The sequence below is a fragment of the Notamacropus eugenii genome, chromosome 7 (genome assembly GCF_028372415.1).
Source record: "Notamacropus eugenii isolate mMacEug1 chromosome 7, mMacEug1.pri_v2, whole genome shotgun sequence".
NCBI lineage: Eukaryota > Metazoa > Chordata > Mammalia > Diprotodontia > Macropodidae > Notamacropus > Notamacropus eugenii.
In genome coordinates this window covers 165039034-165066639 of record NC_092878.1, presented here as the reverse complement: position 1 = coordinate 165066639, position 27606 = coordinate 165039034, and the positions used below count along the sequence as shown (strand labels likewise).

The 27606-nt window shown below is 45.0% G+C and overlaps 1 protein-coding gene across 3 annotated transcripts in view; it reads left to right on the top strand.

Annotated features, from left to right (window-relative positions):
- Positions 1-27606, top strand: part of SYNPO2 (synaptopodin 2) — a 203156-nt gene that overhangs the window by 162983 nt on the left and 12567 nt on the right. For all 3 annotated transcript variants that reach the window (XM_072625367.1, XM_072625366.1, XM_072625368.1), the window contains 2 exons: positions 6559-7328; positions 11483-13671. In XM_072625367.1, coding sequence (XP_072481468.1) covers positions 6559-7328; positions 11483-13671 — 2959 coding nt within the window. The remainder of the gene's footprint in view (positions 1-6558; positions 7329-11482; positions 13672-27606) is intronic.

Sequence of the window (27606 nt, the reverse complement as noted above, 5' to 3'; positions counted from 1 at the left end):
AAAATAGTCATACCATTTCATAGCTCCACCAACAATGTATTTGTATGCCTTTCATTGTCTGGTTGATTAGTCATGTCTGACTCTTTGTGACCCTATTTGGAGTTTTCTTAGCAAAGATGCTGGAACAGTTTGCTCTTTCCTTCTCCAGCTCATTTTACAGATGAGAAAACTGAGGCAAACTTGGATTAAATGACTTTCCCAGGGTCACACGGATGGTAAGTGTCTGAAGCTGGATCTGAACTCAGGTCCTCCAGTACTCTATCTGCAGGGCTACCTTATGAGTGTGCCTTATATTTTCACAACCCTTCCAAAACTGACTATTGTCATTTTTGGCCACTTTTTTTTTCATTTGACCATTTCACTCATTAATTAACTTCTTCAAGGGAAATGACTGAAGGAAGAGGGGGAAATTGAGATTCAGTCAATGAATAAGCAACTATTAAGTGTTTACTAAATGCCCTTATTGTTCTGGAGATACAAAGCAATGCAGAAGAGTCCCTGCCCCCACCACAAGGAGTTCACATTCGAACTGGGGAGACAACATGTAAAACTATGCACACATAAGGCGATGGATGGTCACCTTGGGGGCAAAGTCTCTAGTAGCCTTTTGGACTGGGGAAACCCTCCTGAATAAAGTGCTTGAGCTGTATCTAGAAGCTAGCATCCTAAGAGGTGATGGTGAGGAGAATGAGAATTCCAGGCACAGGGGATAGCCAAGGCAAAGGCACGGTGATGGGAGTTGGGATGCCAGATGTGAGAGACAACAGATAGGCCAGAGTAGGTGGATGTCAGAGTATGTGGAGGGGGAGTAAAGTAGAATCCCTTTTGATAAGAAAGAGCTGATGGTCATTTTCTCTACTTATGAACAATAAGCAGGCCTTAAATATATCCATGTGGCCAATTCCCTGGAACTTCGTCTCTGAGCTATAGTCTATTTTCCATGTGTCTGCCTACTTGTAGGATATAAAGCTCCCCCACCCCCATCTCCAATCCCATGCTGCAGGACTGTGACTTTCTGGAGAATGTTGGCCAATAATATCTGGTGCATCTCCCAATTAAACAAAACCTATAAGTTATCCATAGTCATAGGCTCAGAGGATCCCCAAATCATGCAATCATAGAGGTAGAGTTGGAAGGAAACGTAGAGGCCAAGGCCAGCTGATTTTACAGAGGAGGAAACTGAGGCCTAGAGAAGTACCAGCACTTGCCCAGGGTCACCCAGCTAGTAAACGTCAGGAATGGAACTCAGACCCAGGCTTTCCTTCCTCCACACCCAGCATTCTGTCCAAGCCCTCTGCTTCCCCTCTGTGAGTGTTGTTGCTCTGTGAGTTTTACTTAAATCTCAGCAGATATGTCCTGCCCAACTCAGACTACATATCATAGAAATGGGGGAAAGTTATGGTTGTTTTTAGAGGTTATCAGGACTTCCAGGATCCTCACTTTTATTCCTCTGGAGTCTCTTCTACCACTACGAATCACAGACCCTCAGTGGCTCTAAATGTGATCAGCATACAGCCAGTCTGTGTGCTCAACCTGTCTACACAAAGGTCTTGTGGAATGGATGTGAAATGCAAAAGGAAATCATTCACTGGAACCTCTGAGGTCAGAGGTCTTGGGTTCAAATCCTGCCTCTTATATTTACTACTCATATGACCTTGGGAAAGTTGCTTAGAGCAGCTAGGTGGTGCAGTGGATAGAGCACCAGGTCTGGAGTCAGGAATACTCATCTTCCTGAGTCCAATCTTGCCTCAGACACTTTCTAGCTGTATAGAAAGTCACTTAACCTTGTTTGCCTCAGTTTCCTCATGTGTAAAAAGAGCTAGAGAAGGAAATGGCAAACCACTACAGTATCTTTGCCAAGAAAATCCCAAATGGCATCATGAAGAGTTGGATCATGACAGAAAGGACTGAACAGCACCACCAAAGTTACTTAACTTCCCTGGACCTTGATTTCCTCATTTGTACAATGAAGTGGTCTAGATACCCTCTAAGGTCCCTTTCAGCTCTAGATCTCTGGCCCTCAGTTTCCCCATCTGTAAAGTGAGGGGATTGGACTAGATGGTTTCTGAGGTCCCCTTCTAGCTCTCCATTTCCAGCTTGGTGGTACCTGCCAAAGATGGCACTCTACTGGCCCAGGCTTTGAGAATACAGAATTCCATCCAACCACAGTGAGGCATCACAGAAGGATTTTCATTAACGTTCATTTAAACTTGGCTCATCCAGCCAAATACTTATTAAGGTTCGCAAGTGAAGGGAGTGCCTGGTGATTAGTAGGGACTTGGGAAGGAGGTCATTGCCTGTGATTACAACTTGGAATTACCAAGGCTGAGATTCCCAGGGCCATCTTTGGGCACTTTTTTCCCTCAAGAAGAGAAGCTCTCTCTTCTTGTTTCTCTCCTTTTTAGGCGATTGGAGGGCCAATTCTTCCACTGATTTAGTGAGTTAAATTCCATCGTAACTCATTTGTAATCTGGGACACTCTCTTTTAGGTCTTGTTTTGTTCACAATGGACTCATTCCTCAAAGTTTCAGACTGACACTGACTTTCATTTTCCGACTTGTGAAAGGTTGTAGTACGAATCTCTGAATGGACCCCAGTGAACAGTTTGATTTCTCTTCCATTTTTTTCATTTTCACTTGTTATTCTTAATTGTTTACTGCCCTTTTATTTTAAAGAAACCATTCATTGGATAGGGTTATCTTTTAGCATATCAAATCAAAATGAGGCATTTGAAATGAATGATGCTTTATGAGGTGAAATAGTTCTCTTTCCCTCATGCTCGTGTCATCTTTTACCAGAGGATAAGGACTAGACTTGAGATTTCACTGGAATAGGGCTATTCTTGATGAATGAACTCCTTCAACCGTTGCAGGTCAGTACGTTCCCTGAAAATCATAGTTGGAAGGAATTATCTAGAGAACTGAGAGTTACAGTGACTTGGCCAGAGTCACACATCTGTAATGTGTCTGAGGCAGGTCTTGAACTCGAATCTTCCTGGCTCCATGGTCAGTTACTTTGTAGCTACTACACCCAACTGAATCTCATGAGAAGATAGGTCTCTTCTTTTCCTGAACAATAGCCCACACAAGGCTTCAAAGATGGTCAATGAGTCAATAAGACTTTAAATATATTTATAAATTACCAGACCTAAAAGCATGAAACATTATGTAATTAATTTTGCCTGTTGATGGAAGTGAAAATAATCTTCTAAGGTATATGGATTTCTTTTCTCTCACTATCTATAAAATTTTTAAAAGTTTGGTTTTTTATGCATATATACTATATTCCTGGCCTTAGCTACCGATAAAGGCTAACATTTCTCTACCTTGTCCCCAAGTATTCTAACATACAAGGAAATGTTTATGAATTCAAGCTACCATATCTGAATGTACTCAGCGGAGGACTCTCATAACTCTGAGAGATGCAATCCAGAACCTCTCCTAAGCCTGGATAAATTACAAACCTCCTGACCTGGCAATAGTCTCCAGTGGGATATAATGAATGCAGCACATTGTTCCTTAGTCCAGCGAGCTTCAATCTGATGGAATGAACTAGAACCAGAGATCAGAAATATAGGTGGTACTGTGGAGTCTTCATTTCATTACCTTTGTCCTTTCTCAGTATAACCGTCTCCTTGGTACCCTTATGTAAATGTACGATGCACAAATTTGGAGTATCCACCCCAAATATTCACACAGACTATCTGTGCCCAACCTGTGGTAGAGCATTCCGAGCTCATATTGGTCTGATCAGCCACAGTCAGACACACTGAAACTTCACTTTATCATGGTGACATTATTTTGGTCCTGTTCGAGGATGAAGGACAACAACCAACCAATCCTTATAGACCTGACATGCTGTTTTTACAATAGTATTCTTTATAGACCTTATACAAAGAAAAACAGTGCATATTGGGCACTGCACAGTTTAAAATTCAATGCAATAGGCATTCATTTTTAATAATATTTTATTATTCCCCCAGCTAGATGTAAAGACAATTTAGCATTCATTTTTTGAAAAAACTGAGTTCCAAATTTTCTCCTTCCATCCTTCACCTGCCCCCTCCCTAAGACAGTAAATAATTTCATACAGGTTATACATGTTCAATTATTCAAAACATATTACCTTATTAGTCATATTGTGAAAGAAGACACAGTCCCAAAGGGGGAAAAACAAAAATAAAATATAGAAAAGTAAAAAACGTATGCTTCGATCTGCATCCAGACTCCATCAGTTGTTTTTCTGGAGGTGGACTGCGTTTTTCACCATGAGTCTTTTGGGACTGTCCTGGAACATTGTATCGCTGAGAAAAGCTAAGTCATTCACAGTTGATCATCATGCAGGACATCGATTATTGTGTTGTTTGGGTTCTGCTCAATTAACTTTGTATCAGTTCATAAGTCTTTCCAGGTTTTTCTGAAATCAAACTGCCCATCATTTTTCATAGCACAGTAATATTCTACTACAATCATATACTACAGCCGTTCCCCATTTGATGGACATCCCCTCAATTTCTAATTCTTTGCCACCACAAAAATAGAGCTGTTATCAATATTTTTGTACAGATATGTCCTTCGCGTGCCCCCAGACCCCCTTAAAAATTTCTTTAGGATACAAACCTAGTAGTGGTGCTGCTGGATAAAAAGATATGCACAGTGTTATGGCCCTTTGGTCATAGTTCCAAATTGATCTCCAGAATGGTTGAATCCGTTCACAACTCCACCACCAGTGCATTAATATCCCAATATTCCCACATCCCCTCTAGTATTTATTGCTTTCCTTTTCTATCACATTAGTCAATTTGACGGGTGTGAAGTGGTACCTCAGAATTATTTTAATTTTAATTTCTTTCAGTAGACATTTATTAAGGATTTTTTGATAATGGACTTGTGTGAGGAAGCAACCTTATTCATCACACTGTAGAACAGGGGTTCTTAATTTAGAGTCCATGAACTTGTTTTTAAAAATATATAGATAACCATATTTTGATGTAATGGACTTTCTTTGTAATCCTATTGCAAAACATTTTTTTCTGAAAAGGGGTCCATGGACTTTATCAGACTGCCAGTTAATTGGTCCATAATGCACAAAAGTTCGCACTCCCCTATTCCATCAACAAGCAGTCAGAATGGCAGATAGAGAATTGACCTTGGAGCCAGAACAACCTGGGTTCGAATTCCTGTTCTGACATGTACAGGTCATATTACTTCTCAGGCTTGAGGCAGCTCGCCAAGGCTACAAGTGGCAGAGAAGGTGCTAGCCTACTTTGCTAGTTTACTTAATCACTGTCTGCTTCAGTTTCCTCATCTGTAAAATGGGGATAATAATGATACTTGTCTCCTAGGATTGTTGTGAAGGTCAAAAGAAACAAAAAAGGTTCATAAAGTACATAACAATAATAGGTGGAATTTATATAACACTTCTTAGTCTCACAATACTGGAATAAATTCCCTTTAATACTTCCTTATGTGATTGACTGAGACAGGAAAGGGGAAGGGAAGAAACTCATTAGCAACTGGAAAATTCAAGTTCATAAAGTTGTATTTTTTTTATAATTAGATCTTGAGAAAGAGGTTTTTGTTTGTTTGTTTTAAATAACTTGAACCTATACTTCTTTATCCAATAAAAACAAAAGATACAGAATTCAAACAGAAAGAGAGAGACTGAGTTCAGAGGCGAAGGTCTGGGGTAAGAAACTCACTCCTTTTACCATAAGTTGTCATGGCTTTTCTTCTAGGGAATCCCCTAAAGAGATTTGATAGAAAATGTAAATGAGCAGGTCAACTGGCTTCAGTGGGAGAGGCAACCAAATTCCAATTATAAATATTCCATGACCTCACAAATCACAGAAGCATGGAAAGGGGTACTCATTACCAAGACCAAATATTTCCTGTGGTCAGAGATATTGCCTTCAATTTCATTCCATCCAAAAATAAAATCTCCAAAAAGGCTATTGGATCACTTTTATCTGGGAGCTCTTGGCCCAGTCTGGGAAGAGCTGGGTTTTGTTTATGTGACATCAAACATCTGGATGGAAATTGAAAAACTCTGTTCAGCATCCAGATGGGGTGGTGGCCTCATGCCAAATATATGGATTTAAGAGATGGTTCTGGCATCCCCTAGCTCTTAGAGACAAAGTCAAGATGCAGATTGGAAATCAAAGGGATAAGGAGGGCTTCTCTTTTGCTTTAGAGCCAAGTTCAGTCCAGAGCTGGAAGGGATCTTTAAGGTTACTGAGTCCAACTCACTCATTTTACAGATGAAGAAACTGAGTTTAGAGAGCTTAAGTGACTTGCCCAGGGTCATACTGACAATAAGTGTCTGAAGTAGGATTTGACTCCACGTTGCCTTGAGCATGCTTCCTCTTAAGGTGGTGGAGGGAAAAAGGACATACCACAAACCTCGTTCCTCCCAGTCACTGCTGTAGACATGTTGACAGAAACAGACTGACCTTGTACTACATTTATCAGACCTCATAAAAGTGTCAGGAATTCTTTGGCTAGCCCCTCAAAGAAACATCCATGAATTTAACTGTCTGGAATTATCTTTTGTGTGCAGACCATCCAGTGGAATAAATGAGACCTACGTCCCTGAAACTGTAAACCAAGATGATGATCACCTTGTCCATGAGGACCACGTGGAGAGAACCAGCCTGCAAATTTGGCCCCCCTGCACCCAGGGGCAGAGGACATTTCCTGGCCAGAAAGATGAAAAGAACCCCGATTGTTCAGGAGAGACCCAGCCAAGTCCCCAAATAGCTCTGCACTCCCCAGGAAGACCCTGGCCAGAGTCAATAGTCTTGAGGGAGACAGAAGGGGGCAGGCCAGGAGCTGTGGTGGAACTGCAGTTGGCCCTCTTGCCTGACAGACACAAAGACCCTGGGACCTTGGTGGGGACTGTCCTGGGAGGAGCTGAAAATCACCCCTCCCCTGACCCTCATCCTGACCAGCTGCAGGGAGGGCTTGGCCACGGACCATCTGCCTTCTCTGATGAGAAAGAGGATTCTGGTCAGGGGCCCAGTGACAAGCTAATTCAGCTCTCTAGTGGCCGAGAGCTGCAAGTTACCCAGGAGAAAGAGGCGGGAGCCCCCCACCTCTCCAGGGCTGAAGTGATCATCAACTACTCCTACGACAGAGAGAAGGCAGAAGGGTCCAACTGGGCAGGAAGAAAGGGGTGTGGTGATTTTCAAGTGGAAGGAGGGCGGGCTGAAGCACCTCCTTCTGTGGTCTCCTTTCCCATCTCCTCCGAAGGCACTGAGCAGGGAGAAGACCAGCAGATCTCAGAAAGGGATCACCGGAGGCCCCACAAGCACCGAGCCCGGCACGCCCGTAAGTAGCTCCTGCACCCCACTTTGGCCTCTCGAGAGGGACTGTTCCACCTGGTCCATCACTCACTACCCTTCCCTTCCCTCTCCCACTCTGTTGTTTTTCAGGAAGATTTCTCCGGGCTGTCAACTTTCTCTCCTTGCTCATTGGCAGCGTTCTTCCTTCTCCCTGTAGGCAGGCAAAGGGGCCAAGAGTGGCAGCCCCTTGGAACAGATATGACTCAGTTAGCAGTGCGCAAAGTGTCTCACTTGCTTCTCTGTTCCCTTACCAAAGAGAAGTATTGTCCAGCTGGCTTTTGCTTTCATTTTTAAAAAATGAACTGTGTCACTTTTAAGACCGCCTAGAGACACATTTGAAACTGAGTTTAAATGACCAGTGACACTGATTCTGCTGCTACCGATATTGCTGAGAGACATCTTTGAGAGGCAGGCTACAGTAAGTATATTAAAAGTAGATCCAGATTGAGAGAGAGAGAGAGGGAGAGGGAGAGAGAGAGAGACAGAGAGAGAGAGAGAGAGAGAGAGACAGAGAGACAGAGAGACAGAGAGACAGAGAGACAGAGACAGACAGACAGACAGACAGACAAACAGAGACAGAGACAGAGACAGAGACAGGAGAGACAGAGACAGACAGAAACAGAGACCGAGAGAGAAAGACAGAGAGAGAGAGGGAGAGAGGGAGAGAGAGAGAAGGAGAGAGAGAGAGAGAGAGAGAGAGAGAGAGAGAGAGAGAGAGAGAGAGAGAGAGAGAGAGAGAGGAGGGAGATGTCTGCAGCTTGATGATGCTTGCAGAAGTCTGTTTGATAGACACCACCATGTGGGTTACCTGATCCCAGCAGCTCAGGGATTTTGCATGAGGCTGCACAGTGCCCTAGCTGGTTGCTCTACCCCCTTGACACAAAGGTCAGACTCTCGACCCAGGAGGCAGGGGTGCTCAAACGGGGATATGATGACATCCTGGACTGTTTGGTAGTAGAAGGGAGGGGGTTGTTGGGAAGGAAGGCAGTAAAGGCAAGACAAGCCTGGGTGCTTTCATTGTGAAAGGGGGGTAGGGAGGAGACAGTTCATGACTATTCTTGAGGTTTCCTTGGTAGATTCTGTCAAGAATTTGGGTGAGGGATTTGAGGGCTATCTTCAAAGGGTCTGGAATCAGGGACACTGGAAGCACCCAATTCTAATGCTTTCCAGGGCATATTTTTAGCAGATCCACCTGTGTCCTTAGTGGCATGTGGAGCCAGCTGTGGCTTGTGCTGTAAGCATCTATATGTAATCGGCTCATTTATAATGCATTAAAGGGGCGTCAGAGAGAAGAGTTCACATACTTTACATTTTGGCACCCAAGGCAGTGACAACTGGGCAATTGGGGCTCCAGTTTCCAGAGGACCGGAGACAGGAATCCTGCATGAGCTCAGCCTTCCCAGCTTCTCTGTCCCTCCATAAAATGGAAACACTGAAGAATCTCAGCAACTTGATTTCGTAAAATCATTGTGTCATGATGACAGAATTATTTCTGGTAAGCTCTTAGGTCTGTCTGGCGTGTTCCTTCCAGTGCTGGTGAGAGCTAAGTACATCTTTCCTTTGATTTTTCAAAAGTAAGAAACAGACTTAACTCTTTTGCAAAATTCAAAGCCACTTGAATTTGTTTCTAATTTGTGACAAATATTAACTCAATCCTTAAAAAAAGAGCTAAGTAAACGGAATTAGAGATGAAACTGTTGCCAAATCTTTTTTTTTTAATGCCAGTAGCTAATATCTAACAAAAAAAAAAAACTTTGGAAAAAGTAGGTTGTGCTTTTAAAATGTTGAAACCTAGTAGAAGTTATATGATCCATTCTCTTCAAATCTCAATAGAATTTTCAAATCACAATCGTTTGTATGCCTTATAAAATTTCGTATAGCTAACATTTACCTTTGTAAGAGTTGAAGGAGTACTTGAAATGTTAGTTAAAATTCCTGTAGATATGTGACATATTAATTTTTATATTAGGAAGCATCTTGGCATAGTAGATAATGTGGCTAGAGAGCCTGACTCAGAGTAGAAAAGCTTGGGTTCAGGTACTTCCTTTGATACATATTTGGTCTGTGACCAGAGTAAGTTGCTTAAGTAACTTATTTAATTGTTCAGTGGCTTGGGTCACTCTCCCAAACTTTGAATTTGCTTAGGTGCTGAACTGACCTGACTGTCAGACTCAGTGAAATCACATATCTGGTAAAAAAAAAAAAAAGTTGTTTTTTTTAAAAAAATGATTATTAGATTGGTCTGCAACCATTTGGGGCCAACATTTCTTAAAGAAACTTACGCTATCTGCTTCATGGATGTTGAATTAGTAGTTCTGTCAGTGACTTTGGAACTTGTCACAGCAAAAATGAAGTTTTGACGTAGATTATGCTCCTAGATTTGGAGGTGGAAAGGAAGGCAGATTTAAAGGGTCACAGACTTGAAGCTGGCAAGGACTTTAGATCTTGTTTAGTCTAGAAATTCTTAACCTGGGGTCCCTGAACTTGTATGTTTTTTTTTTTATACTTTGATTACTGCATTTTAGTAGAATTGACTTTCTTTGCAATCTTGTGCATTTCATTTTATGTATTTAAAAACATTATTCTGAGAAGGGCCCCACAGACTTCACCTGATGGCCAAAGGAGTTTGTGACATCAAACAGGTGGAGAATCCCTGATGTAATCCTACTGAGGAAATGGAGGCTGAAGGTGTTAAGTGACCTGCCCAAGGTCACCTAGGTAATAACTAAATAGCCAAGCTAGAATTTGCATTCTGGCCCTGTAGATCAAGGGTCTTTCTATAACTTACATGAGAGCCATTTTGACGCTGAAATTGACTTGAGAACCCTCCTTTTGAAAGATATTTAGGAAGGGTGCTGAGAGGAAATTTCGTTATTTACGTGTGAAAGGGCAGTGCTAGCTTTGGCAGCAGGAAGATCAGGATTCATATCCTGCTTTTGATTCTTACTTGCTGTGTAGCCTTTGGGAAGTCACTTAATCCTTCAGTTTCTCCCAGCTGGAAAATTGGCATAATAAGATAGTGCATGTCAGTTATTAGTACGGTTTGCAAATAGGTGAAGCACAGCCATGGGTTTGACACCCAAGGTCCTGGGTTCAAACCCTGACTCTGTCATTTGCAACTTGTATCACCTTAAGTAAGGCCCTTCCTTTCTCTGGCCTTCTATTTCCTCATTTATATAAGAAGAGTGTTAAGGTGAGATGACTTTGAAGGTTCCTTTTGGCTCCAAAGTTTTGAGACCTCTATGAGGAAGGATCTGAGATTTGTTCTGTGAAGTCTGGGTTCAGTTAAAGAGCGGGCCACATGTGACTTTGGGGCCACAGGTTGCCCACCTCTGAATGGGTATTTTGGAGTTTTCTGTTCTCTGTGGGTCTATCTAAATTGACCAAAGTAAATGAAATCGGCCAAATCTTTCGTTTACATTCAATTCTGCTTACATGCATGTAGAACCAGCTTATGGCTCTTTCTAAATAATGTGTTTAGGGAACCAAGATCATACCAAGTCACTCCCTGCAAAACTTTGCCATTGCAATCAGTTAATAAGCATACCCTGTCATTCTTTATTAGATATTGCTAATGATCAGGAATTGTATTGTTAGCAGCGTTTATGTTGATCAGGTCACTGTTACAAAATGAATTTCCTGTTATTTCCTCTAATATTGTACTCAAGTATTTTCAATAATATTGTGTTGCAAGTTTCATACACACACACACATACACACACACACACACACACACACACATTTCAGAACGAAAAAGAACCACTGTTCCATAGTTTGGTTTTTCGTAACTGTTCTATGAAATTTTTTCGTAACTGTTCTATGAAATTTAACAAGGTAGTAAGTAACAACCTCGCCCTGTTTCTTGCCCCTTATGAACTTTTGTTTCCTTTACTGAGGTTTTCTTTTTAATGTTTTGTTATCGGGCTCTTCTTTTTCCCCTTTTGTGTCCACATTAGCACCGCACAAATAAAATGCCCGAGTCAGACTCCCGACCTTTCCCCGTCCTCGCCGTTCAGGTGCAGTTTCGCGAGAGAGGAGAGGCATTGTCACGTAGCAGGAGCCCCAGCCTCCAGGGGCTGACTGCGGGTTCGGTTCCCTTGACCTTGCTCCTTCCTGTAATCCTCTCTGTCTTTCTTCCAGGGTTCCGGAGGAGCGAAAGCTTGTCCGAGAAACAGGTGAAGGAAGCCAAGTCCAAGTGTAAGAGCATTGCCCTCCTCCTCACAAATGCCCTCAACCCCAACTCCAAGGGGGTTTTGATGTTTAAGAAGCGCCGCCGGAGGGCCAAGAAGTACACCCTGATCAGCTACGGCACCGGAGAGCTTCAGCGCGAGACAGACGCCGAAGAAGAGAGCGAAAAAGACGGGCTGGTGGAGGTCAAGTTCACGAGCGAGTCGGAAGTGGATGAAGAGATCGTCTCGGAGGCTGACGACGACGAAGAAAACCCAGTGTGGACCTCGGACTGGGACTCAGGCCTCGTAGACGCTGAGAAGAAGCCGAAAGGTGAAGACAAGATGCAGATGTTACCAGACAGCTCGGGGAAGGGCGTCCTCATGTTTGCCAAGAGGCGGGAGAGGATGGACCAGATCACAGCGCAGCAGGAGGGGGTGAAGGCAGAGGCTCGCGGGCAGTTCGAGGATGCCCAAGCAGATGGGCTGAGAACCGTCACTTCGTACCAGAGGACAGAGGAAGAAAGCATGAGAGTGCAGAGCAACGTGACGAAAAGCTACGTGGAAGGAAGCCACGTGGCTCAGCAGAACGGCTTCAGTGTTGCCCCAGAGATGCCGGATGCCCACAGATTGGCTGCCTCCAACCGGACCGCCAAGCCCTTCCCAGGAGCGGTGAACCAGGCGGCCGTGCCATTCTCCCCCACCCGAAACCTCGCGAGTCCTCTGTATGACTTCCCTGCGCCACCCCCTTACTCTGCGGTCACTCCTCCTCCAGAAGTCTTGTCCAGAGGGGTGACCAGCCCCTTAGCTGCCCCGGCACAGCCTCCTCCATGGCCCCAGCCAGCCCCGTGGGCACAGCAGGCTTTTTATGAGCCCACCGAACAGATCGCTTCCCGGGATGAGAGAATCGCTGTGCCAGCCAAGAGAACGGGCATACTGCAGGAGGCCAGGAGGAGGGGCTCCTCGAAGCCCATGTTCACCTTCAAAGACCGCCCCAAGGTCAGCCCTAACCCTGAACTGTTGTCACTCGTGCAAAACGCAGAGGGCAAGCGAGGTCCTGGGGCCGGGTTCGAGTCAGGACCGGAAGAAGACTACCTCAGCCTTGGAGCGGAGGCTTGCAATTTCATGCAGGGCCACTCTTCTAAACAGAAGACCCCACCTCCTGTAGCTCCCAAACCATCTGCCAAACCCTCCCCCTCTCAACCAGTCACTCCCGTCTCCCCAGTCTGGTCTCCATCGACGGTGGCAGCTCCTAGCCAACCTCCCGCGTTCCCTGTTTCGAACCAGTCCCAGGGAATAGTCGCATCTGCCATTAAAATAGCTCGGCCTGCTTCCACCACTTACCAGCCCCCAAGTACTCCAAATGTGGCCGGGCCCTTTAAAGGACCTCAAGCAGCGGTGGCCAGTGTGAACTACACACCCAAGGTGATGCCCACAGGAAACGCTACCCCAATCTCTGAGGTGGGACCATCCAGCGAGTTGCCAAAAATGAGCGGCAAAGGGGCCCAGCTCTTTGCCAAGAGGCAGTCTCGGATGGAGAAATACGTGGTAGACTCAGAAAAAGTACAGGCCCACATGGCCCGGCCTCAGTCTCCCACTCCATCCTTACCAGCTTCTTGGAAATATTCCTCCAATGTTCGAGCCCCACCGCCTGTTGCTTATAATCCCATCCACTCTCCATCCTATCCCCCCGCCGCAATGAAGCAGCAGCCCGGAGCTCCGGCCACCTCCAAACCGAGCAAGAAGAAAGGGAAGAAATCTCTCAGTGCTCTAGACGTCATGAAACACCAACCATATCAGCTCAATGCATCTCTATTTACTTTCCAACCTCCGGATGCCAAGGACGGCCCAGTCCCAAAGCCATTGGCCAAGCTTGGTCCAGCCCCGGTGGTGAAGTCAGGTCCTCCTTCCTCCCAGCCGGTCAATGCCAGCTCACCCACCACCTTCCGAGCTTCCTCTGTGTGCTCCGTGCCAGCCTACACTTCTCAGCCTACCTTCTACTCGGAGGCCGCAGTCACGCCAGTCAGCCCGTCCCCGATGTCCCCGATGTCCCCGGTGCCCGTAGCCCTACCCACCTCTCCCAAGCCTGAGTCCGCCCCCGCCACTTACTTTGTGGCTCCGAGGCCCAAGTTCTCAGCCAAGAAAAGCGGTGTCACAGTTCAGGTGTGGAAACCGTCTTGTGGAAACCACATTGTGGAAGAGTAATCTCCGAGCGGCCGCTGGCTCGCGAGGGTCCGTTTGCAGTGTGTTCGGGCACCCCGCGTGCCCTGCAGAGTCCTTAGCATAGTTAACCACACCAGATGGGCCAGAGCACAGCCGGCTCCAAAGAGTTCCCAGTTGTAAATGAGTCCAGGATGGACGCAGCACTGATGTGAGGCACATTTCTCCTTTTATACACCTCGAATCCATGCCAGTCCCTGTAGGCAGGAGCCCTTCTGCTAAGTAAGCCTGCAGTACTCACAGGTTTTGTGCTTCAGGCCAGAGAAAGAGTGTGCTATCTTATTAAGAATTAGGCGTTTCTTTAACATGATGACTCTGCCGTCCCAGGGCACGGGTTTGAATACAAGGAAAATCTAACATGCTTTTTTTTTTTTTCTAAACATGGGCTTTACCTCTAACACTGTAGTAAGGGAATACTGAAGTCTGCTAAACAAACAGTCCCATTCTCACTTGGGCTCCTCAATCACCTGGTTGAGAGGCAGCACTGGTGTCATGGATAGGGCACCCTGGACCTGGAGTTAAGAAGACCTGGGTTCAAATCGTGCTTCTGGCACCTACTTGCTGTGTGACCTTGGGCAAGTCACTTAACTTCTCTAGGCCTCAGTTTCCTCATCTGAAAAATGAGGGGGATTGGACTGGGCCAGCCTTTCCAGTTTTAAATCTGTGATCCTATGATTCTGTGAATGTGACTGGAGGGATATTGGCAATATGGTACAGTGATGGCCCCTGGAAGAGTAGCAGAAAATGTGTCTTTTTTTAAAGACAATTCAGTTGGGGGAAGAGGGTAGAGCAGGGCAGGGTGTACCTGAGGAGGAGCCCACTTGGGGTGGGTATGCAAAATTTCCTTTATTACAGGAAGAAGTAGCTTCCTATTTTAACCAATCAGTGCAAAGAGCCAAGCTTTGGGCTTCCCTGCTAAACTCTGTAGGCATGTGATGCTTAGTGCTGTAGGCTGTCTCTGAACTTCTATGTCCTAGGTCAGAGCCCTAGCTGCCCTGCCCTCCTCAAGGCTCTGGCTGGTGGCATATCCAGTGGTTTGGCACCAAGAGAGGAGGGAGGGAAGGGCTAGGAGGAAAGCAGGGGTTTCCAGGGAGTTTAAGGTCAAGTGTGAAAGGGAAATTCACAAGTTCACCAGGGACTACTTTTTCTTTCTCTTTTCCCTTTTGTTTTGCTTACATGATATATTTCACCAGTGCCACAGGCCATGGGCACATTCATGTGTCCTACTAAGTTTGGGCAGGGAACAGGAAGCAGGGACTGGACTGTGCAAGGAGACTGAGCTGTGTGCAGATCTAATGCTGTTAGGTGCCTGGTCACAGTCCGTGGGAGCCAAAGGTAGCATGAGTGAAGTTGCAGGGATGAGCTGTACCATCTGAGGAATCCCCACATCCATAGGGAAGCATGTGTTTGGAGGCTACGAGGAAAGGATTCGATGCAAATAACCATTTCAGGGCCACCACATAGACTTCCTCTCTTCCTTTCTGATGGTCTGCTTCTTCCACTGTTCTGTCCTGTTGTGCTACACAGCCTCTCTTTTACTCCTCTTGGATGGACCAGAAGGAGCCAGGCAAGTTGGCCACTTCAGCCCAGGGTTGGTGACATATCATGCCATCCTCTGCCGACTTGGAGGCCCTGAATGGGTTGTCAACACACCCGAAGACCTTTCTCATACCTATTGCAAACCCCCAAATTCTCTGGCTGGCAGCTCACTTGACCTAGAGTATCAATGGAAACCAGTTGACTTTAAAGCAGAAAATGACAAAGTGTTTCTGAAAACTCAAGAGAGAACCCAGCCACTCTGGCCAGGAAAATCTTCTAGAGACCTCAACAGAAACTTGCCTGGTCCCATTCTACTTCTTTAGCACTCTCCTTCTCTTTGTCCTTTCTTCTTCAGTCACAGGCAACCAGCTGTATTCCTTACTTGACCACTGCAGAGATTCCTTCCTTATTTCCCCATTTGCTAGAGACACTGGCTCATTTTGCTTTCCTTTGCATGAGCTTCTCTGTCCTTGGTCCTTTCTGGGGTGTTTTCCTTCCAGCTTGGGAAGGCTGCCCTTCCATTTTGCTCACTTCCTCGCCTTTTTCCCAAGAGGCAAATCGAGTTCTGCCACTGCTATCCCGAGAACATAACCAATAAACCGGACATCTGAATTTACTACAAGACAACAGGTCTGATTTTTCTGCCTTTGCTTGGGCCAATATGCCTGCTGTTTTCAAGGCAGCATCTGGAGGAAGAGCCACGGGATGGGGGCACCATCCCATAATCCATCATTTTCTTTAGTAAATCAGTGATGGAAACACACAGATTAAACTCACACCCCACTCTGGGCATTCCCTAGAAAAGAAAATGCTTTGAAAGTCAGGCTCTGGAGATAGTTCAGAAACTTCGAGGTCAGCCAATCAGCCAGTTAATGCTATTGACTGAGATGTAGAAGGAATGGGATCCACCCTTGTCCTTTTACCAGGGTCTCAAAAGGAAGATGCAAATAAGTTGGGCATAAAGAGGTACCAGTTCCTTGGAGAGCAGGAGGTCAAACGCTGCTAATCAAGGATCCCAGTGATTCAGGGCTGAGCTGTGTGTGCAAGAAGGAGATTCTGTCTGTAAGGGAGATCCAACCAGAAGAGCCATGATTTGGAGCTAATGGTGACAGATTGCTACCACTATGCTGCTAGGACCAAGTCACCTGGACTAGGGCACTTCTCCCAAGGGTCAAGTAATCTGAAAGCTAGGAGGCACCTTGAGGGGCCAACTGATCCAACCCCTTCATTTTAGAGAAGAGGAAAGTCCTACACTATATACTGTTTCTCTACTAAATTAAATCAGCCTATATACCAATGATATAAATGAAGTTTATAAACATTATTAGTGGTAAAAGAAACAATTGCATTCCCATGATAGAGCATAGATGACTCTGAGTCATAATATCAGTCCTCAGATCTATTCATTTCACATACTGAATTGAAAAGACCCCTGCCTTCTAGTCTTATCCAGCACAGTCTTTGTGAATCTGAGGGAGTCATACCATTTCTTTAGGCCTGATTTTGCTCATCAGTAAAAGGGGGGTAGTAGATGTGGGGGCAGGGATTTGATTCTCAAAGAGTCTTTCCAGACCTCAGTTTCTAGGATTCTAAAACAAAAGCCACCACTATTTTGTTGCTGTTCAGAAGGTTTTGAAGTTCTTAACTAATCTAGCTAGCCCTGGCCTCCCTCTTCCAAGACTCAGTAAGCAAACTGAGGCTGGCAACGCCTTAGGTTAGATTAGAGGTGCCAGAACAGCAGATGGCCAATATTTACAGGGACTGGATGAACTAATTAGGAAACATTTTCTTTTTTCTCAGAGGGGTAAAACACTAGGAGTATGTTGCTGAAGAATGCCAAACACTCCAGTGAGGAGATGGGGCAGTCTCATTTTCCCAGGGGAGCTTCAAGAGTTCACCAAGTGCCATTTGGTAGAGAGCAGCTTAGTTAACCCTTGACCTTCCAGCCAAAGGCCTTTCTGTTCTTCTCTCTGGTTTAGCCATCTCTGAAGATTCCCCAAATGTTGCCTCTTACTGTCAGGTGTTCCCCACCAACACAAGAGGGAAGCACATGATAAAACAGTAGGGTTGTCTCTGGGAAAGCCAATACTACTGGAGGAAAGAAAATGGAATGGCCTCTTCCCTTTCCTTTCCAAGGGCCCTGGCTGTTTTGTCATCGTCAGTTTAAAAAAACAAAAGATCCAAAGGGACAAACAATGCGGCATAGTGGATAGAGAGAGAACCGAGGGCCAAGAAGCCCTGGGTTCAATTTTGCCTCTGACACACGGTGGCGGTGTGACCCCGGGCACCTCACTTTACCTTTAACTAACCCTTTAAGACTACAAATCACAGATAGGTGTTTATTTGCATTGCATTTCTTTATCCAGGGCTTCCTTATGCCAATAAAGGCACATTTCCCATCCCCCTCCTGAGTTCAAACACAAACTGAGCTACTATGTCCCAAGGACTCATTTTTCATAAAATACTCTTTGCCTTTTCACCCTCTGCCCATGAAAGGAAGTCTGACAAAATGCTTTGAGAGGTTTTTTTGGGGGGGTGGGACTGAAGGGAGGGGAAAGACTACCCAATATTTCACCCCTGTAGAGTCCCAGTATCCTAGATTTAGAGTTTAAAGGGATCTTTGAGGTCATCTAGGATAGATCTTCAAATTTATAATTGAGGGTCTGAGGGCCAAGGAGATTTAACTTGCCCAAGGCCCCCTTAGGCCAAATGTGGCAAGTATGGAATTCAAATCAAAGCCTTTCAAACTCAAATGCAGCAGAACCCTTTTTACATCAGCCCCAGGTGGGGAAGAAGCCAGTTCTGTGGATTTCCTGCCCCCTAGGGTTGGATGCTTGCCATGATGATACAGGCTTAGGGAATTTCTGAGGTGCCCAGAGAGTGGGCAGGGCTTCTCAGGGTAAGAGGTGGCACTGATTTTTGCCCCTTAAGCCACTACCTAAGGAATGACCATTCCTGAGTCTCCCTAGATGGGAAGGTTCTTAACCCATTCAGCATCATGGCATCCTTTGCAGTTTGGTAAGGCCTTATTTTACCCAACAGGAAAATCAGAATAGTGGATGTGGGGGCACGGATTCAATTCTCAAAGGGCCTTTCTCAGAATCATGTTTTTAATGCATAAAATAAAACACATGGAATTACAAAGAAAAGCAATTATGTTACATGCAATTATAATTTTTTTGGAAAAAAAAAGTTTTTTAAAAAGTTCACAGACCATAGGTTTAAAACCCCTGGCTTAGCGCATAATAGCAAAAAGTCCAAACGTCCTCTGCAGTTGACCAGTGCAGCTTTTCATTTCACCAACTATGTACAAAATGGTCTTTTTAAAAAGTCCCTGTGTTCCCCTGGCAACCTGCCCGTGGACCACATTTTGCCCCTTGAGAGAACCCTGGAACTTTAAAAGATCTGGAGCCAACAGAAAACAGAAAGGCAGGAGTAAATACCATCTCTACTGCTGCTTTCCCAATTACTGAAGCCTTCCAGTGCTCTGGGAGCCATTGTTGTAATTCTATGAGCAGGGTCTAGCCCTATCCCAGTGAGACAGGTGGACAAGCATCATAACCTCCATGGAGGCTGAGAGAGGTAAGGTAATTTGCCCAAGATCATAGAGCTCCTAAGTGGCTAAGCCTAGGCTCTGCCTCCATCCTTTGAAAGCCAGATCCATAACATCAGCACGCCTTTCCACTGATGTATAAATTCCAGTACACTGTTTCTCTCCCTAGCAATGCCACTGGTTGAGTAAACTGTAGATCAGAATGGGATTAGCTAGTTCCAGCTCCCACTGGATGGCATGGCAGCTCCCTGGTTAACCTGGTCTGATATTGGTGGATGGATGAATTTGAGGCCAAGGCCCCTTTCTCATCTTTGCTCCTGACCCCCACTAAAAAGAAATCCAAGAGCAACAGGTTCAGGATTCCACAGTGTCCTGCGAGTATAAGGCAAAGAGTTGAAATGGAGAGTCAAGCCCGTCAAATCGCAGCATCCTAGATTTAGAGTTAAAAGGCAGCTTTGAGGTTATCTGGTCCAAGCCTCTCACTGTACAGAGGAGGAAACTGTCCAGAGACCTTTAGTCACCCTCCCAAGGTCATGCACAGGGGGCTTTGGTCACTTACTCAAGGTCACATGGCTAGCAAGTGTCTGATGCAGGCTTTGAACTCAGGTCTCCCTGAATGGAAGTCCAGAAAGCTGTCTTAGCTGATAGCCCCACTGGCAGCCACAGTTTTGATCTAGCCCCACCCCTCATTTTGAATAAAAGGAAGCTGGGGCTTAGAAAGGGAAAATAACAACCAAAAATCACCTGAGGATTAGGTGGCAAAGGCTGATGGGAACCTCACTCTGTTCTGTCCTTATGGTTTTTTGGGGGGGGGAAGCATAGAGGGGGAAGGAGTCTGGCCCCTTTCAAATATACCCACTTCTTACACTTAGGCATAGGTAGATTCACACAGGTTCATTAGATGGAAAGTCATCCACCTTCCAGCCTTAGATGTCAAAGGTACCATCTTGCTAATGAAGTAAAATTCTAGATCTTCAAACAACATTTTGCCAAGGTTTTCCCTGAGAGATCAGGGAAACAGAATTGGTACTCACCCCTGTTCAAATCCTGCCTCAGATGCCTCTGAGTTTTGTGACCCTGAGTAAGTCACGATTTTTTCCTGGGTCTCAGCTTCCTGATGTGTAAAATGAGATTAGGCGAGTCGACCTCCCTGGTCCCTTGCTACTTTAGCTCTATCTTCCTATGACTCTAAAAGTAGGTATGCCTTTGGAAACTGCTGTTTATTTAGCGTTTATATAGCCCTTTAAAGCTGGCAAAGCACCTTACAAATAGCATTTCATTTTATCCTTAGGCCAACCTTGAGAGGGAGGAGCTTTGATTGTACCCATTTTATAGATGAGAAAACTGAGGCCCGCAGGAGTTGAGTGACTTGCTCACAGTTACCCAGACACTGCCTGAGGTTGGATTTGACTTTAGCTGTCCCTGACTTCACCTCCAGTGCTCTAGCCACCATGCCATCTAGCTGCTTCTAATGTACCCATCTATCTCACAATGGATTTCTGGGTAACAAAATGATGGATATGGTCCCAGAATTTAGAGACTCCAGGTGAATGAGGGAAACATTTTCATCCTAGAAATAGAAAATACTAAAAAGCAAGAAACTTCAGATAGCTTTTAGAAAGTAAAAGTTTGGGGCAGCCTGTGTCACAGTCAGAAGGACAGGAGTTCAAATCCAGCCTCAGTCACTTACTAACTGTGTGACCCTGGGCAAGTCACTTAACCCTGACTGCCTTTGAGAGACAGAGAGAGAGAGAGAGGAGAGAGAGAGAGAGAGAGAGAGAGAGAGAGAGAGAGAGAGAGAGAGAGAGAGAGAGAGAGAGAGAGAGAGAGAGAGGAGAGAGCAGCAGAGAGGGTGGCAACAAAGTAAAGATTTCCCCCATGGGTTGGGTGGCAACTCTTTGCTATCACCTAGGCCACCAATTATTCAGATTACCCAGTGTTCATCAGCACTGTGAAAGTCCGGGGAATATCAATACTGGCCGTTGCATTTACCCCCAGGGGCACTATATCTCCCTGGTTTCCATGTTGGCCTAATCATTTAGATGGGGAGGAGAGCAGTGCCAACCACCCAAACAGCCAGTGAACTAACAGGGAGGCAGTGGGGCATGCGGTGAGAAGAGCTTTGTATGCCAAAGCAGAAAACCTAGGTTTGAACCAAGGTGGGCTGCTCCCCATGTGGCTTTGGGCATGCCATGTCAACTTTTCTGGATCTCCAAAGACAAGGGGTTTGAACTAGGTGATCTCAAAGGTCCATTAGGAGTCACTGATTCTGAGCTCCCCTTGGAGTTTTTGCCAATCTTTCTGTCCAATAAATGGCACATCCATACCAGCTGACCCACCAAGAAACTACTTTAGTCACCTAGGCCTTTCTATAAAGAGGGTGAAGACAGGTATGTTATAGACAATCCAGACACACAGCCTCCATCTGCTATCAGATGTGTAAGGAGCAAAGAGCCGCCTCTCCAGGAGAGTCTCTGGTCTCTTTTACAATTGTACAAGATACAGCTTACAAGACTGTCTGTGTGGGTTTCCTTTTCTCCTCTTCTGGTCCAGGCTTGCCCATTTTTTTTATTGATAACATTAATAATTTAAGTATCAGTAATTCCTTGACTTTGGATATTCCTTCCATTGATCCAGAATATAAATTTCCTTTATGACTCAGTCGATAGTCTGAGAGTTTCTGTGGGTGAAAACTCTGGCCGACCTGATGGCAAGCTTCTCAGACTTGGCCATATTGGTGACAGAATCATAGGTCACTTACAGGTTTGCAAAGCTCTGCTTTTATGAGCTCTCCAAGGTAGGCAGCTGAGTGCACACAGGTGCCCAGGTCAGCCGTGCCAGATCTGGCCAGATCAGCTGCTGCAGAGAATAGCAAATAGAGAGATGTTCTCATCCTTGCTCAGCGTCATCATGGGACAGAAGCTCAGTGTCTCCTTTGAAGCCATTGATTCTTTGAGACTAGGGTTTGTTGCTAAAAGCAGGCTGTGAAGAATCCGCTTGAACTGAGTTGGTGGCTGCCTTTGGGACAAGGGATGATAAATGGCCCTCAGATGGCTCTGAGGTCTGGTTCCAGAAAGTACATATGACTTCAGATGTTTCTTAAGCCCAGGGATTATCTGAGCAAGGCTGAGGGAGATTCTGAGATTTAGGAAATCCTGCTAACTCCAAATCATAGGATCATATAATCCAGCCTCTTCATTTTACAGATGGGAAAACAAAGACCCCCCCCCCAGGGAAAGGCTTTGACCACAGCTGTACACTGGTAGGGGCTGAAGGGGAGCCCAGATCCCAGCTCCTCTCACTGAAATCAGGCCTCCTTTCAGAAGCCTACATGGCCTCCTCACTCCAGGGTGACTTCCTCCAGGCAGTGGCTTCCAGACTCTCTATAGCAATGCCTCATTTTCCTCACCACGTTTCACTCAATATGCTTTATTTTTTCGTCAACGTTTATTTTTTTTTTAAATTAACAAATGGATTTTCTCTCTCTCCTACTCTCCCTCCTCTACCACTGGAAAAAAAAAAGGAATATATTACCTAGGAAATAAGCTTCTACTCACAACAATTTTATTCAGTTACAAACCATACTCTCATAAATTTGCATAGTCAAGTAAGAAAATCTCTGATGTTGGCCCTGTCCAGCAATGGCCCCTATTGTTCAAAAGAAAACTCTGACCCTTCCTCTTGTTGTTGATCAGTCATGTCCATCTCTTTGGGACCCAGTGGCCCATAGCACTCCGATACTGCCCATGGAGTTTTCTTGGCAAGGATACAGCTAGTCCTCTTCAGCTGAGAGGAACTCACCTGGTTAGTTTGGCTTTTGTTGACTTGGATTTGAACTTTGATTCTCTTTTAAAAGTGGGCATGTTTCTGTGAGACATGGACTTCAAATGGTTTGCTATTTCCTTCTCCAGGATTAAGGCAAAGAGAGGTTAAGTGACTTGCCTAGGATCACACCGATAATAAGAGTCTGAGGATTTGCGATGCCACTGGGCTTGGAATCAGGAAGCCTCATCTTCCTGAGTTCAAATGTGGCCTCAGACACTTAGTAGTTGTGTGATCCTGAGCAAGCCTCTTAACCCTGTGTGCCTTAGTTCCTCATCTGTAAAATGAGCTGGTGAAGGAAATAACAAACCATTCCAGTATCTTTGCCGACAAAACCCCAGATGGGGTCATGAAGAGTCAGATATGACTCCCCCATCCACAGGAGGTGGCCAGAGCTCTCCCTTCCCCTTCCTGCCACTGAAGTCCCTAAGTGCCAGTCCCCTCCATCTGACCTGTGCCCCTGTGGCAAGGCTTTCTCTAAAGGGACAGAGGAGGCAACGACTGGGGCCAAGGAAGGACCAGTAGTGTGGTTACTTCTGCTCAACCTCATCAGCTGAGAGGAATTCACTTGGTTAGTTGGGTGTTTGTGGACTTGGATTTGAACTCTATTTCTCTTTTAAAAGTCAGTATATTTCTGTGAGACACGGACTTGAAAGTGTCCAGGTATCTGGACCATTGCTTCACAGTTCTCTTGAAGGGGTTTCATCTACCCTCCCATACCCCATAATTCACAAAATTCTGTCTTAAGGTACTATTCCCACTGCACATGGGAGAGGCAGCCCACCATAGTGGATAGAGAGCTGGCCAAGGAACCAGGATAAACCTAGGTACAAGTCCCTGCTCTGACACATACTAGCTGTGTGGCCCTGGGTAAGTCACTTAACCCCTTGTGCTCTTGTAACTTGCTAAGACTATACCTACAAGGTCATTTCTCAAGAGAAATTGTATTCACAAGAGGAAATCTCATCCCTGTTCCTAAAGTCAGTCAGTCAGTTAGTAAGCAAATAATGCTGGATAATGTACTACCTGCTGGGGATTCAGAGGACAAGGAGCTCTCCTTCTAAAGGAGGACAACGAGTAGAATTAATGACATACATTTCAGAGTAGATGGGGGTGGGGTTATCATGGAGGGGAAGGCATTAGCAGAGGGGAAAGGAGGTAGAAGAACAAGGAAGACTCCCCTGAGGGAGGTTGTGGGGGAAGCTCCTAATCAGCAGTTTTGATGATCACAGTCACGTGCCCCTCCTTCACTCGGATAAAGCCAATCAGGATTATTCAGAACAGGTTTCCATTTCTTCTGCTGTTGTTCAGCCTTTTCAATTGTGTCCAATTCTCTCTGACCCCATTTGGGGTTTTCTTGGCAAAGACAGTGGTTTCCCATTTCCTTTTCCAACTCATTTTACAGATGAGGAAACTGAGGCAGATGAGGTTATGTGATCTGCTCAGGATCACACCACTAGTCATTGTCTGAGGCTAGATTTGAACTTAGATTTTCCTATCTCCAGGCTCAGGAATCTATCCACTATGCCACCAATCTGCCCCCTCCTTAAGTCTAGGAATCAACAAAAAAATCAACCAAGCTTGGATTTGTAGCATTTTGCAATTTCCAAAATGAATATTGAGCAATTGGTTCTCATAGGTTCTAGAACACTGCTAACCTCTTACTAGCCAATAAAGAAGGAGTAAGGTACAATAGGAGAGAGTCCTGAATTTGGAGTTAACTCTCTTGGTTTCAGATCTCACCTCTGACCCTTATTACCTGAGATACTTTGGTTGAGTCACTTTATTTTTCGATGCCTCATTTCCCTCCTCTATAAAATGAAAGATTTCAATGGATGGTTTCTGAGATCCCTTCCAACTCTAAACCTAGGAGGAAACTGAGGCAAAATGTATGGGGATTTTTCAGACCTCTTTATTTGATTGTTTAGTCTTTAAAAGTTTCATCTCACCCTTTAGATCATCAAGGGACGAGGGAGGTTTCCCTGCACCCAGAATTTCCTGTTTATAGCCAAGCTTGTCTTTATAGCATTAGCCAGCTTTGATTCCTATGGGTCAGCTTGTAGTGCTGGAGGAAGGGGCCTTCCAGGAGTACGGCAGGAGGGCCAGCAGATGGCAGCAAATCCCCTTTCCACTATGTGTTCCCCCATGGCCATCCCCAAGCAAATGAAAATGGGTTTGGACTTCAGAGGCTTTATTTGTAAGAACTACTGCATTAAAGAGAGCCTTGAGAGGTCAGCTAGCCTAACTATAGAGAGAATATGCTGAAAGTACGTGGAAAGTATTCTAGAAGGAGAAAGTTTCATCAGTAGTAGGGGGCTGGTGTCTTCTGCCTTCGGAGTCAGTAAATTCTTACCTGGAAAATAACAGTAACTCTCTAAGATTTCTATGATGGAGAAACTGAGGCTCGGAGGGCAAAAGTGACTTGAATTCACGTGTCATAGAGAGGGTATTAGCACAAGTCTCCTGATTCCAAGATGGTGTGACTGGCATGGATAATGAGAGCTGGCCTCTAAGCCAAGTCTGATGCATGCCAGGTGGGTGATCCAGGGGAAATCACTAGATCTCTCTCAGTGCGCTAAGCATCTTTCTAAGACTTCAAGTTGCAGGAAGCTTCTGACCTACCTCAGTTGAGAGAGTTTCCTCCTATATGAGTTCTCTATACCAATAAATTTGAGGGCTAGGCCCTCTTGTCCCCCCTCCAAGTTATTAGAGCACTTTCCTCTATCCTCTTGCTCCTTGATCCTTTCTGCTGTAATCAAAACTCATCTAAATTCAAAATGCAAACTCTCTTATCCTGAATTTGTATCAGAAAGACACAAATTTATTCGATCCAACAAAGATTTATAAGGTGAAGCTAGAGGGGTCAGCCTTAGAAGGGTCAAGATCGGCCAAAGGAAGACCTGGTTTCATGTCTCACCTCTGGCACATCCCTGCAGAACAACCAAGGCCAACATGGTCAATCTCTCAGGGCCCTGAAGTCAATCTCTAAGTCTGTTAAGTTACAGAAGAGTTCTTGGTCTATGCTGATGGAGAGAATTTTCTCTGTGGGAATTCCTTTTACTAATGAAATCACAAGTCAGTCACCTCCTCATCATATACATATATATATGTGTGTGTGTGTGTGTGTATGTCTAGACATATATGCACATATGCATACATACACATATATACACATATAGAAATATCTCTATCTATCATCTATCTACCTATCTTTCTATTCATCTATCTAGTTAGCTACCTATCCATCCATCCATCCTTCTATCCATCTATCTATCTATCTATCCATCTCTCTATCTACCTGTCTATCTACCTATCTATCTATCCATCCATCTATCTCTCTATCTCTTTATGCTAACTCCTGACAATCCAAAGGAGACAACCCTCCACAGAGAAGTGTGTGTGCCACATACACAGAAAGATCCACACAAGATCATTTGAAGAGGAAGAGAACAGTTCCAAGTGGGAGGATCAGGGAAGGCTCCCTGGAGGAAGCTGAACCTTGAAATCAGAGAGATCCCAAGAGAGGACAGGAAGGAGAGCCTGCCTTCTGGTCCTGGGGTGGAGCTTTGCAAAGGCATGGAGGCAGATGGTGGAACCTTTGCTCTGTCACTCACCACTGTGTGACTTCAGGTCACTGACCTCTCTGGGCCTCAGTTTCTCTCTCATTGCAATGTGAGCTTCTCAAGGATAAGGGCTATTTTTCAAACCTTTCTTTATATCTCTTACTGTGTGCCTGGCACACAGTAAGCACTTAATAAATGCTATTGGCTAACTGACTAGATATAAAATATTTACAGCTTAGAAATAACAAAAATTCCTATGTTTTTATTATACTACTCTCGGTACCCATTCAGAGGTGGGGATCATTATACAGGTATCATTATACCCATTTCATAGATGAGAAAAAGGAATAACTTGCTCATGACCCCACAGCTTGTAAAGTCAATGGAAGATTTTGAAGAAAGATTTCTCCCGACTCTAAGCCCTTTTGGTAGAAAGCCAAATTAGACTAAACTGAGTTTTCAGCCTTTAAGAAGGAAGAAAACAAAGAAACCTACTAAGTGCCAGGAACTGTACTAAGCACTTTACAAATATCCCTTTTGTTTTTCACAACAACCTTTAGGAGGTAGGCGGTATCGTTAACCTTATTTTATAGTTGAGGAAACTGGGGCAAACAGAGGTGATATGACTCACCCAGGGTCACACAGCTAGGAAGTGTCTGAGGCTGGATTTGAACCAGTCTTCCTGACTGCAGGATCCTTCTCTATTTGTGAGGCGACAGCACTCCACATTGTTGTTACTAGTTCATCCTTGGTTCTCAAAGAAGACCAATGACATCCCGAGGGAGGGGTAACGTCTAGACTTGGGTGTGAATTGGATGTGAGAGAGGAGGGGCTGCCCAAAGTCTCTTATGGGTGAGGACCTGTGAATGGTGTGTAGAAGGAGAGGGCTGGCCTTTCTACAAGCTTATTCTATTAACAACCTGACTTTTAAAACAAAATGCTTTTACTGAAGGGGTAGAAGAAATGCCACTGATTCCCTCACTCTTTTCCTAATCTCCCTGGAGCGTTTAGAGAGCAGATACATGCTTCTGAGAGATGACTTAGTTGACAATAGACGTAATGAGAGAAAGAGTTGGAAAAAAACAAACATCTGCATTGGCGACCCAGGTGTCCCATCCAGTGCTGGCAGGAAACAGACTGCCCAGGTGCAGTCTTTCAGTTTTCACCATTCTTTCTATAAGAGAAAGGACATTTGGAACAAGTTTCAATCCTGTTTTCTTGCTCCCCGGGGCTGGTTTCCAGACTTCTTCAGAAGTTGGTTTTTCTGTTCTAAGCACCCCTGCGTGTGTGTGTGGAGGGGGGACTTCTTTGTCCAGTTTCCTTCTGAGAGAACATGAGGAGGCTCAGCTTTGAAGGGACCATGCAGTGCTTTACAAGAAATCTTGGCATCTGAGAATTAGG